The 13,717-nt window shown below is 42.3% G+C and overlaps 1 protein-coding gene across 1 annotated transcript in view; it reads left to right on the forward strand.

The window, feature by feature from the left end:
• Positions 1 to 283: 283 nt before the first annotated feature.
• The window catches only part of KLHL14 (kelch like family member 14), a gene marked incomplete at both ends in the record, with an annotated part of 60,121 nt that continues 46,687 nt past the window's right edge, over positions 284 to 13,717 (forward strand). Inside the window, 2 exon segments of the mRNA XM_084306627.1 lie at positions 284 to 955; positions 957 to 1,219. Of these exon segments, the coding sequence (XP_084162753.1) occupies positions 284 to 955; positions 957 to 1,219 (935 nt within the window).

Genomic DNA, 13,717 nt, shown 5'->3' on the forward strand with positions numbered 1-13,717 from the left:
TAACCCCCCACCCCCGGCTCCCCCGAGCCAGCCCGTGGCCGGGGGTCGCCGCCCAGCGGGGGCTGACTCGGCCGGCAGGGGGTCGCCCTGCCCCTCCAGGCGTGCCCAGCCAGCCTCCATGTGTCCTGCAGGCCTTTAAAGCTGTGTGTTTATTGTTGTGTCGTGTGTCGTCCCGTCCTTCCCCCCCCTCCCACCTACCCACCCCACCCCGACCCCCCCTCCCCACCCCTCTGCCCAGGTTGGAGGAGGGTTTAAAAGGCAGGTGTGCCGGAGGCCGCTCGCCATGTCCAGATCCGGGGACAGGACCTCCACCTTCGACCCCAGCCACAGCGACAACCTGCTGCACGGCCTCAACCTGCTGTGGAGGAAGCAGCTCTTCTGCGACGTGACCCTGACGGCCCAGGGCCAGCAGTTCCACTGCCACAAGGCCGTGCTGGCCTCCTGCTCCCAGTATTTCCGATCCCTCTTCTCCAGCGGCGGCGGGACCGGCGGCCACCCCCACGCCCTGGGGCTGGGGCCCGGCGCCCAGGACGGGCTCGGGGGGCCGCCGAAGGAGCCGCCGCCGCAGCCGCAGGAGGAGCCCGGCACCCCGTCGTCCTCCCCCGAGGACAAGCTGCTGGCCAGCCCGCGGGCCATCAACAACCTGGTGCTGCAGGGCTGCTCGTCCATCGGGCTGCGGCTGGTGCTGGAGTACCTGTACACGGCCAACGTGACCCTGTCGCTGGACACGGTGGAGGAGGTGCTGTCGGTCAGCAAGATCCTGCACATCCCGCAGGTCACCAAGCTGTGCGTGCAGTTCCTCAACGACCAGATCTCGGTGCAGAACTACAAGCAGGTGTGCAAGATCGCCGCCCTGCACGGCCTGGAGGAGACCAAGAAGCTGGCCAACAAGTACCTGGTGGAGGACGTGCTGCTGCTCAACTTCGAGGAGATGCGCGCCCTGCTCGACTCGCTGCCCCCCCCCCGTCGAGTCGGAGCTGGCGCTCTTCCAGATGTCCGTGCTGTGGCTGGAGCACGACCGGGAGACCCGCATGCAGTACGCCCCGGACCTGATGAAGCGCCTCCGCTTTGCCCTCATCCCCGCGCCGGAGCTGGTGGAGCGGGTCCAGTCGGTGGACTTCATGCGCACCGACCCCGTCTGCCAGAAGCTGCTGCTGGACGCCATGAACTACCACCTGATGCCCTTCAGGCAGCACTGCCGGCAGAGCCTGGCCAGCAGGTGAGGGGCGACACGAGGGGACGGGGGGGCTCCGCCGACACCCGCAGCACCCCTGGAGCCGGTGCCGGGGCGATGCGGGCCGGGCCTGCCGAGGGGCCGCAGGGTGGAGGGAGGTGGGGGCCTGCTGTAACGAGCCCTCACAGGCTGATTTCTCTCCCCCCACCCCTAATTTTTAACAAGGAGTTGCATCTTCAGGGCGTCCTAAGCCACAACACCCACGTCCTAAATCCAGATAATCCTTGTTTTTATATACACCTATATAAATAACTGCGTTATCCGCGCACGCCCCCTTACTGCTGGTGTTCAGGTGATGTCCGCGTTGTGCAGGGAAACTTGTGACTTCATAGTCCGGATGGCCATGGCCTGTCAGTTGTTTTCGCTTAATAAGGTGATGAATCATGATGTCAGAGATTGGCAATATGAGGTTGGTGTTGGGAACTGAAAGCACAGCATAGAGTTTAATGAATAGTAAATATACCCGAAACGAAAGAGGATTTTTTTTTCCTCCGTTTAAAATATGTTTATACTTCATTTCATTCTGAAATGGAAAGATAATACCATCTTCCAAGTACAGTGTCACGGTGGCGCAGAAATCAACGCACACTTTGAATGAGATATTCAGCCTTTTAACTAAGAGGTGGCTACTCTTAATGACTTAACAGTAGAAAGAAAAAATAATACATTATCTAAAATATTTAACAATGTGCTCCCTTAGCATTAATGCAGAGGATTGTTTATATCTTCTTGTAAGAGGTACCTCAATGATTTAACTTCAGAAATGCTTTGCCTTCTTTTATTATCTCTAGCTAGCTGCCTCTGTTAGTGTTTTGTCGTGCTTATCACCTTGCTCTCTAACCGATTCTCACTCCTAAACCCCACAATAAAAAACAAACACCAGCGTTTCGCAAGGTGAAGTGTTGCTGAGGTGCTGCTGTTACAGCTGGCGTGTACCCTCTGCATTTCAATATTCAAAACCATCGACTTTAAAAATGCAAAACCCGCCACCGACTTGTTAGTCAAGATTCTGCATGCCACCTGGGGCATGCCGGGGCTCCTGTCCTGGTGGATTGCTGAGATACCAGCCTGCTTGGTTCAGTGAAGATACCTTCCAGCTTCACTGGTCCATATCATTTGAAGGATATGTAGTGGTGTTCTGACCACTGAATGCTTACAAGTGTCATGGATGCTGCAAGAATCTGATACTCTGGTGCTGGAAGCTGGCTTTTCGTAAGCGGGAGCGCACACAAAAGGAGCGTACTTGAGACCTAGATTAGATTCAAAGTTGCGTTTACTTAATAGCTTATGGGGGAGTCCAGATATCACCATTATTTTTGTCATAGGTCTGCACGTATGTGCAGATAATAGTATTTCAGGAGACCCTTAACAGCGAGAGATGGTAACACGCCATCACCTTTGCAACTTCAGCATGTGTTCAATGGCAGCATTGTCACTGGCTTCTGGTGATTGAGTTCTTTGGTGTTGTTGAAATTGAAGGGAAAGCATGCAGATTTCTTTTCTTTGTAAACAGGCATTAGAACTCACTCAAAATGTTAGAATGTTGGAGATGTTGAAATACTCTGTGATACAAAATATAATTGGTATATTTTAATTTAAGGTCCTGGGAATTTGTAAAGGTCACGAAGGCCCATTTTGAATCGTAATCATTTTAAGATTTAGTCAGGCTGCCGAAAGGTACAAACGCCTTCTTAAGCATGACTGAAAAAAACAAAAAACAAAAAAAAGCATACCCAGGATGATAGAAATTTCCTAAATTGTGTTTCGTCTTACCCATGGTGTCTCTAAAGCTGCAATTCTGACAGGTTGACATTCAGTAAAATTTTATTTTAGGAAAGAAAATCTGCAAAGAGTTTCTTGAGTTACTAATTTGCAGAAACAAATCTTAAAAGTAACTGAACAGTTAAATACCTGTGTGAATAGATAAAAATTATTTCACAGAGAAGGACTTTTAACTCAGATTACCTGTTCTGTGAGCAATGATGACCTCGGTAATTTAGAATTTTGTTTTATGAAGTTTAATGAAAGGTCATTCACAGAAGGCTCACATATCTTTAGAAAGAGATAAATTGTTCCTCTTGTGCGGTATAATATATACTGCAGAGTACAGTATATGTTAGTGAGAAATGCAAGCAGCACGGAGCTGTAGTCACCTGCTGACAGCGTATAGAAGAAATTAGGAGAATTGCACTCAGAATGAGAATTTGCTAATAACTTTTCTGCCTTTTAAAAACTATATATATTTTTTTCAACATGCTACTTAAAAAAAAAAAAAAAAGCGTACCTGTGTACGCTTTTTATTTTTTTTATCCACAACCATTTTGGGGTACTTTGGAATTTAGCCTACTTACATTTCTTAAACAAAATGAGTGTAATGGGAAGCCTAAAGTAAGGTGATTCTCTTCTGAAGTCTAAACAGGAATAGCACTGTTATTTTATTATTTTTTTTTTCTTTAAGCTTCTTCTTTATCTGCTAAATCACATGTGCTCACCTTCCTGACAAAGACAAGTTTTTGCTATTGCCAGGGCTGAAGGACTATGGACAGTAATTTTGGATCATAATCCAGTCTGTGCACTGTGAGCAGAGTTATTCATAACGTTTGTGTTACAAGTGCAGTTCCTGCAGTGCTAGGAATGCCTGGGCTGGGACCAGTGTCTGGTCTGTCTTCTGTGCTACATTTGCGGGGCTGTCAAAAAGAGCAAATGGTATTTACCTGCAGTGAGAGTGGATTTTTTTCAGAAAATTTCTGAGAAAAGGTAAATGCTTGAATGATCCCATGCAATTTTGTAAAAACTATTTTTCAAATAACAGCAACTAAATGATTGTTGTCTAAAAACTTGAGGATAACATTCCCAACTTCTGAACCTTGCCATATACTCCTGAGTTTAGGACTTCCTCATGGGAGATGGGTATTTCAGTTCTCATCTGGAATTTAATCAGGTGTTTAAGCAAGTTAGTAATTCTGTTGACTTTGCTCTCCCCTTCTTGGGGTTATGCTGGAGCTTTCTGGCTTCTGTGATTTTCACCTAAAATAGGCCTCAGCATGTAAGCTGCTGTAAAAGCTTCCTGAGGCATGGTCAGTTCTGACATAAGATGAAGAAATTCCAGTTGACTTCAGCATAAAACAAATTGGGCCCATTATGGTGACCCCAAACATAGGGCTGAAATGATTTTGGCTAAGCCTGAAAGACAAGGGTAACTCTATGCTGTGACATGTTTTCTGTAGTTCTGAGAAGAAAAGGCATTTAGAGAGAACGTTCATCTTCTAGTTATTTATTTGACTCTCAGGACATCACTGGAATACTGAGTTGATTAAAATGTCTCTGTGGTTTATTGTGCAATACTATATATTTTGTATAATACACTCTATATGTTTTCAATTTTTGAAAAGTTCTGGGTTAGAGCATTACAATGTTGCTGGAAAGAATTTCACTTTAAAAGATGAGTGAGCTAATGAGAAGTATTATTGCTTCAATGTTTACTTGCAACAATGAAAATGGCTAAAAACACATCTCTGGTGTGAAGTGCCTAGTTTTTACCTTTAATTTTATTTGTGCTAATGTATAATATAGCTGTAGACAGAAAATGGAGAATTATAGAAAAAATATTTAAATTACAGAGCTTATCATTAACTGCTTTATATAAACATTGTTGCTTTCTTATAGAACATTGTGATGATTTTACGGTTTTTCTTGCCTGTAACTATTTATAAGTTTTTCTGTTTCAGACAGACACAATAAGGTACTCTGGGAGGGAAGAGGCAGCCTGTTATGGCCAAGGAGTTGTTTATCAGTCGCAGAACACATGCAACTCCTATTGAAATCAATAGGAATTTGGGCAGGTTAGCTCCTGTATGGATTTGCAGGAAGAGCAGCAGAGAGATGTTCGTATAGCTAGATCAGGTGACTGAAGGCAGAGGAGAGTGGTGAGAGTAAAACTGAGAGGGAGGCGAAATACAGAAAAAGAAAGAAATTAAGATACCCCAGGGGAGAAACAGGTCCTAAGTAAAGGAAGCAAGAAAGTACAAATGAGGGAGGGAAGAACAGAGAGAAGTACAGCTGGAAAGGAAGAAAGAAGAGCATACCAAGCAGGAAAACAGGGAACTGGGGAGGAGAAAAAAAAGGCAAATAAAAGACAAGCGTGGTTGAAACAGAAGAAGAAAAAAAAAAAAAAAAAAAAAAAACTAATTCTTGGCAGGAACAGCAGCTGTTGTCAATAACAGCGGAGCATTTTAGTTTCTGGAAAACCTATTTCAGATGTGGGGGAGGAAAAATGGATGGGGATAAACCAACTGACCTGAGATGGAAAAAGTCATAGGCAGGAAATATGGAATTAGAGAGTGAAAGAGAAAGGAGGAAAATAAAAAGACAAAGGGATAAGAAGGCTAAGCCTGACCATGCTGTCTGTTTTCTGGGTTCAGTGAAGTCCCAGAATGTACAGACCCAGCTGTTTTTCTATACTTTTGTTCCCTGAGTTACTAGACCTTCAAGAGATTAAAAGTGTGAATTCTGATCCTACTGAAGCTGATTGTAGGGGTTTGTATTTTTCTTTTAATTTCAGCAGAGAGAGGGTGTCATCCAGACTGTCTTGTATTTTGTCGTATTAGTGAAAATGTCAGGGAAATTAAACTGACAGGGGATGAAGACAGTATGACCAGTTTTCACTCAGTAGAAGGGTGGTCACTGTTGATGAAGAGGGAAAACGTAAAGTGAAGAACAGCATGAGACAGTAGCGTTTACGCGGAAGACACATATACCCAGTCTGTTTTTACTTTCTACAGAGGGGAGATTAAAAATCTGAAGAAACTGGTTGTCTCTTGGCAACTAAATAATTTCCTTCTTGAATGCACTATTGTCTGCGTGTTTTATAGTTCAATACGACTTCTTTTCCTGCTAAGATTTTCGACAGATCTCATTGGGTATATTTGCTGGTTGTAAAAAAAAAAAACAAAAATAAAATAGCTTGTTTGTTTCCCTGAAATACATTGTCATGTATTCTAGTAACTAGCCACCTGACTAGATCACTTTGTGATCCTAATGCCAATATTTGATTTTTTAGCTAATACTTGTTCTCGTGGTTTACTGCAAATGAGAAATATTTCAGACTCCAAATTAATGTCTGGATAAAAACCACACCTTAAAATGTACTCAAATTACTACCGTTTGCATCACAGTGTGAATGAAGTGAACACGAGGCCCGGGTTTATTTCAGTGGGCTTTGGATCAGGTCTTATGTGCCTGAATTAATATCAGTAAATTGTTCCTGTGCCAGGACTCTCTCAGCTGAGCTGCAGAAAGGAGACTGACACATTAGAGGCTGCAGGGAAGTGAACCACAGAACTGTAGTCAGTTTAATCCTAGTTAGTCTCACCTACTTGCCTTACTTGCCTTACGTGCATTCATTTGCCTTTGCAGCCAGGCTAGTGCTGAAGTGCAAGTGGAGAGATGTCTGAATATCAAGGAGGAGGGAGGACTGGAGCCCAGGTGACTGGTATAGGCAGCACTGTTGCCCTAAGACCACTGCTGTGGGTCAGTCCTTTGGAGCCTTCCTAATGGCATGTGTAATCCTCAAGAGCTGCGGTGGCACTGGGGAGAGCCACTTTCTTGGCCCAGTTACAGTACTTGTTAGGAGAAGGGTAATTTATAAAGTGTTTAATGGTCTCTCTTATGGGCAATTGTCTTTCCAGCAGCTGTAGATGAAGAAGGGGTGCCAAGTGTCATGTGAGCCCATGTTCTGGTCAGAGGTACCTAGCTAGAGTAATCTCCTCTGGAAACTGCAAGCCCCTCCTGATTTAGTTCCTTGGGCAACACGTAGTCCCAGTATCTTTATATCCTTTCCCCATCTCCTGCCTTCTTCTGCACCAGAATTTCAATTGCCTTAAAATCCCCTGCTTCAAAGTCTCCTGAACCTCCAAACTACTCATTTTCCCTTACCAGTCCCCCTCATAGGCTCCTCCTTGCTCCCACACCGCTCTGCCAGGTAGGACACCTCCCCACATCCATCCTACTTGAGCTTCACCTCCTGCCCCATCTCTTGAATCCTTTGCTGCCGTGCTCCCCAGCCCCTCCGTGCACCTTCCACCAGGCTCCCTACTTCTCACAGACTGATGCTGTCTCCTCCACACTTCTCCGCTCAGATCTCCGGAGGCTGCTACAGCTGGTTGGGCTGTGCTGCTCCTTGGCTTTCCTTCACCCTGCTCCTTGCGGCTTCCTCCCCCTTTCTGGCTGCTGTCCTTCTCCTTGGGATCCTCCTGCAGGAGTGCCGCCTGTGTTTGTTTCTTGCAGGGGGGACGGAAATGCAGGCACAGGCTGCATTTATTAGAATTCACCTGACAGAAATCTGAAGGCAGAGCAGTAGAAGATGGAAACCCTGGCCTGGTGCTATTTACACCCTTTTCTGTATACATTGACATATGTATATAGATACATCTTCTGTCTAAACTTTTTCCAAGAGGGGTAATAATTCACTGGAATTACATAGTCAGGGGAAATCTTCCAAACCCCCTTGTTTTAGAGGGAAAATGAAGTTAATTTAGGAAAAAAAAAAAAAAAGTCTTACTAAGCCACTCAAACTGAGGATAAAATGATGGAGAAAAGGGGAGCTTCCTGTACTTTAAAAATAAATAAATTAATTAAAAGTGCCCCTTTACCACCATGTGCAGCACTCTTGTTTGCAAATCCTATGGATCCCTGAAAGAGTGGAGTTGTCTCTCATGAGGTGCGGTGCTGTTCTTGTCCAAGCTTTGGCAACACAGTCCAGGACTGTTGTGTCAGGGAGAACATGAGCCACAAAAGGTGTAGAGACTCCTAAATAGGAGCATTCCCTATCAAAACCCTTGTAGTATGATTTGATTGTACTATTTACAAATTGTGTGCTGTAGGATCAAGGTGAACATCATACACACCTGTCTCTCAGCTGCCTGCATGCCCTCTCTGAAGGTTTTCTGTCCTCTTTTCCTTACATGCATCCCCCTCACATGGAGAGGGGAGACACAGAGGAGAGGGTCAGGCAGACCCTGTCTGCATTCAGTCTGTGAAGGCATTTTGTTGCCTTGGATTACTGTAGTTTCTCCTTAGAGTGGAAGAATACTGAGGTTCTGAGTCTGTAGCTACTGACCAGTAAATGAAGCAGAGGTGGAACAGTGTAATTATTTCAGTTTACACTCAAAGAGAAAGTACAACAAGCCTTGAGGGCAAGGGAAACAAGGAGAGCAAATACAGAGCACAAAGTCAAGGCAAAGTATTTTTCTAGCGGGGAAAAAAAAAAAAAAAAAAAAAAAAAGTTTTGATTCTGTTAAACATACCCTATGGAAAAAAAATCTTCATAATCTGTAGAAACACCACTTTATCTTTTCACACTACTGTTATGTTTTAAAAATCAAAGCAGTTTCATAGCTAACAAAGTTAGTTGTTATACTTTTTCAAAGTATGGTCTGAAAATATTAAACATCAGAGTTAACTCGGATCCTAAATAAAAGTTTTGGGTTGTCCTCCACTGCTCTGTAAGCTTTTCTTTCTGTTGTTGATGTTGCTGAAGATCCTGCCTGGGATTACAGGCTCACCAAACTACCATCTAAAGAAATAAGAGAATATGGGAAGTTGAAATTTGTTATTAGACACTTTCTGGCATCATTTTTCATATTTGCTGGCTTCCTGAAATTTTCTTTAAAGACCGTCATGCCTATTGCCATTAGTAGTCAAGACTTCTTGCTGTATTCTTGGAAAGCAGACAATGAACTTTGAGCAAATACTATCAGCTGCCAAGTTCAGTGGAAACAGACGGTTTGCACTGAAGCTGGAAGCAAATAGAGGTTGATGCCACAGTGGGTTCTTCTCATCTTCCCCTGACTGCTGCCTCCTTTCAGGAAGAAAAAAAAAGAAAAAAAAAAAAAGAAAAGGTAACCCATCATAGTTATGTGAGGCAGCAGCAGGTTCTGCTGCTTCTCCTCAGCTTCCTAAAGAAAAGGAGGCTCAGCTGGGGAGAACACAGCCTCTGATGCAAAGACCTGCTGTAGCCATAGACATCTAAGACAGAATCAAACAAAAAAGGGACTTTCCGACTTTGCACAGTCATGTGAAATTGCATGTCAGTAAAAAAACTTGACTGAAATTTTCTAGGAAAAAAATGCAGAGTTGACCACCCTATAAACATTTATATTATTTAAACATTGACCATTCTATAAACATTTCAATTTTACCACTTTAGTCTAAAAAAATTATAAAAAAAAAAAAAAAGAGGAGGGGACATCAAATTTCAAAAGTATTTAGCTTTGATGTTTTCTTTGGTTTTATTTTTTAAAATATTCAGAATGAAGCAAGTTTCTTTAGGATTCTTCAGAACTGCCAACAGTATGGTAAATCAGTTGTCTGCATAGTTTTGCCAATACAATTCATGACATGGGAGACTTTGTGACTCAAGTGCCAGGATAAGATTTGCTATTAAAATTACTGTGATTTCTGTCCCTTATAATGCTTCAGATATTCACTGAGTTCCTAGTAAGGTTATCTTCAGCATTCAGATCTCAGTGAATTTAAAGATGCCTTCAGCTGATCTCTGTGTGTGGATATCATCGCTATAGGAGGTACAGAAGGAAATTAGGCCTGCAACTGCAATGCTGGAGCAAGGGTTCACAATAAACTTCCACACAAAGAGAGTTGGTTGCAACATAACTGTGATGCAAAGGGAGTGATACCTTTGATAAAGGAAATGTTCAGGGAGATAAGCTTATCACACAGAGGATGCATCCATTAAAGCCTGTCTCAAGCTGTAAGGAACAATGGTGCTGGGTAGGGATACAGCAACCTTAGCAAAACTCCACACAGGAAAGCTGCTGCAAACCTTTCTGAGGAAGCAGTACCAATCTCCTGTCAACATGAAGAATAGGCTGGTGATACAGGGAGACAGAGATGAAAAGGACATTGCTCTGGGTTCCTCCCAAAGAAATACTGATGATAGATGCCACTCTTCCAGCAAAATGGCCCGCCCCTAAGACAGCTAGTGGATCAGAAGATCTTACTCCAAAATGAGGAGACGTTCACTTTAAATATTTTCCAGCTTAAAAAAATTACCCTAACTCTTTGAGATGTACTTAGAGACCCGTCTAAATTAGTAACAGCAATGGGATTAGATTCACAAAGAAAAATCAGGTATTCAGAGCTCTAAACACTTTGTAAGTTATTTTAGTGCAAGGAATGGAAAAATGCTTAGCAACTGTAGATATAAAGGCATTAAAGGAAACCTTAACTTGCCATGTAACTTTTCAGCAGTTCAATATGGCTTGTCAGATATAAGATTCACTTACGTGTAGACTTTTGCTTTTTAGTTGGAGACAAAAAAAAAAAAAGAGAGAGAGAGATCGCTTTTGGAGTTACCAGTGACTCTCCTTCTTTTCCATGCAGTTATTTTTTAAATCAATAAAATGTATTGTTAAGAATAATAATAAAAAGAACCATTTGAGTAGATTCAGAGGAAAAAAGAAAATAAGAGAGCCATGTCCACATCCCAACTTAGTATTTATGCTCCTAAAATTTGGTCTGTTGTCAGTCAGCAGGGCTTTGAAATACATAGAAAACAGTCAGGAGATCAGGTGGGTCTTGGGCATCACCAAATAATGCTTAGTTGATGTCACTGAGAGCTACAATGCTACAATGAAAACATGTACTCTGGGTTTTCTGTTAAGCAGGCTTATAAACAGAATGAAAAGATGAAAGCAAGAATCTTCGTGGCGCTAAAGTGAATGGTCAGACTGGCTTCAAGGAATTATATTAATAGTGTGTTTTTTCACATTCCTTCAGGTGGGCCTTAGCAATAGATGAGCCTTAGAAGAGTAAGAAAATTCAATTCATAAAGAAAGTTATTTTCAATGTATTTCTGAAAATATTTTGAACCTAAGAGCTAAATAATTTCTTGGTCATGGTTTGCAAAGAGACCTAGGTAATCCTCAGTATGCTTTAGGTCCTGATAAAACTGAGATGTTCTTTTAGGTCTGTCCATTGCCCACAAGAAGAAGGATATTCCCCATGGGTCAGAGTTGAGGCAGGACTTGGTCTGACGACTGTGGAAACTTAGGTCCTTGCCCTAGCAGTGCTGTGGGGTTGGGAAAAGATTCTGGATGCCTACTCACCTATAGGTTGCAATGTTCATTAATTCATAGACGTGCTAAAAAAAAAAAAAAACATAAAATTTCTCTGTCCAAAATAAAGCTTACATTGTGTCTTACAGTTTTCATCAAGTTCATAGTTAAACTCCTGGATAATGATATTTTCTGTCTATTAAACATGTGTTGCTAATCATGGCTATCTTTGCAGTCAACTGCGAAAGCCAAAATCCATTGAAAGAAGCAGTTTTCATAAGATGCTGTTGTTGTACTGAAATGCCTACCCAGGAGTGAGGAAGATAATTGCTAAAGATCTCATAACATGTTCTGTGATGGCAAAACAGTTTCCTCAGTCACGGGCAAATGCATGTCTGCATCATCAGTTCAGATTTGCAGACAGCAACTGGCCTTTCCATTATGTTTTTGTTGGACACAAAATTCCTTCAGAGGCCTTTTTGGAAGAAAAAATTTGCAGAGGACCATCCTGGTTTCTGAAGGTTAAATTAAGCCTTTAGTGTTAACACAGAAAAGGTTGGTAACTGAAATGCTAATTGGGACTGCTTATTTACCTGTTTATTATGTTGAGGTTGGTTTCCAAACATATACTTCATCTCTGCAAACTAACACAGACCAGTTTTCCTAAGGTTCTTGCTATTTGTTTTGACAGTATCACAATGTGTTATCCTCCAGTTTCTCAAATCCTTTGGCCTGTTGAGATTTGTGGGCATGCTTTAAATTCACCACCCATTCTTGCTGAATGTGAGCTGGTCTTTTGGCAGTTGCACTCAAGCCCCTGTTTAATGAGAAAACATCTACAATTTGGTTTGGCTCTGCTGCATAAAAGATCAGAGCTCAAGCAGGAGCAAGGCAACCCATGTATGTGAATTTTCTGGTCCTAAGAGTCACCTGGCTCAAGCCATGGTGGCAGCCTATATTCAAAGAGCATGAATGGTCCAGGTGTTTGTAGTCTCGAGTTAAGAGGAAAGTAGACTTCAAATAGTCTTCATATTTTTCATGGATTACCAGTATCACCTTCATGTCTAAGATGCGTTTTTCTTTTTGGTGTAGCACTACACAGAAGGAATGAAGAACCACGTTTTCCTCTCTTGCGTTCTATTCTCTGTGCAGGCAGCAATGCAGAAAGGGGAGCTTTACTGTATGGTTTAAAAAATTTAAAGAATCTGGAGCAAAGCTGTCATGGGTGGGGCTTGTTTTGTTGCCTGCCTTTGCAGAATGAACTTCAACTAAGTGCCCTAGATGAGGAAAACCCAGCAGTGCAAGATTGATGGATATGCTAATAAAGAAAAACAATGTACAAGAAGAATATTTCCCATTAATGCGTTTTCCATTAACATGAAGCTATCAAGGTTGCAAAAGAGCTTTGGGTGGACAAGGCTGTCAGGATTATTGAGATCTGTCACTGTCTTCTCTACCGATTCTTCATAAGATGATAAATTCCCTTGGGCTCAGCATTTTGTCCAGTGTATTTGCAGTTAGTTTAGACTGTAGAATAAGTGACCTGAATTTTAGAGCTGATGCACATCTCCTGTGACCTTGGAAATCAGCAGCATTTAGGTATGTTGATGGGTATTCAACATCTCTGACAGCAAAGTCATTTACCTGAGTTAAATTCCTAGGTTTGTGTGCTTTAATGAAACCATACAAGTTGGAAAATGTTGACTTTAAAATATATTTTGTTTTACAGCCTTCTAAGTAGACAAATTTCACACCACATGGGGTACCCAGAAACTTAATTAAGGTGAATTAAGTGTTCTAAAATCTTTGCAGAACAAAACCTGCAAAGTGTGTGCAGAATAATAACGTGTATGTACCCCAACAAGAACCAGAGTTTTGCGTTCTTGGTAGAAGAAATACTTAAATACTTTTGGGTTAAGATATCAATAAGTGTTTCTCAGCTTTTCGTGTGTCATCAGCCTGCATGTTCATGGTTAACATTATTTTAGCCTTCCCTGACTGAAACCTGCTACTGTTAATTGAACACAAGATGATCATAATAGCTTTGCTAGGGACACCGTGAACCACAGTATGTGACCAAGCTGTATATTACACTGTGAAGTAAGGACTATCAAAAGAGAGTGTTTCAGATACAACACCAAGTGTTTGACAGGGCAAGATCGAGGTATCCAAACAGCAAATATGTAATAATGCAAGAAGCGAAGAAAGTTTATCTTACACGTATTTTTTAGTTCTGCGTTTATCTTACTGTTTCACTGAATTACATTTTTTATTAATGTTTGGAAAAGGCTTCTGCATATGAGCAGTGATCATTTCCATGCCTTTCATATTTTAATATGTGTGTTAAGATGTATACTAAGATTTAACAGGACTGCTCAGTGTGTTATCAAACACAGACATAATGGAATGT

Source organism: Netta rufina, assembly GCF_964035555.1.
Source record: "Netta rufina genome assembly, chromosome: 2".
NCBI lineage: Eukaryota > Metazoa > Chordata > Aves > Anseriformes > Anatidae > Netta > Netta rufina.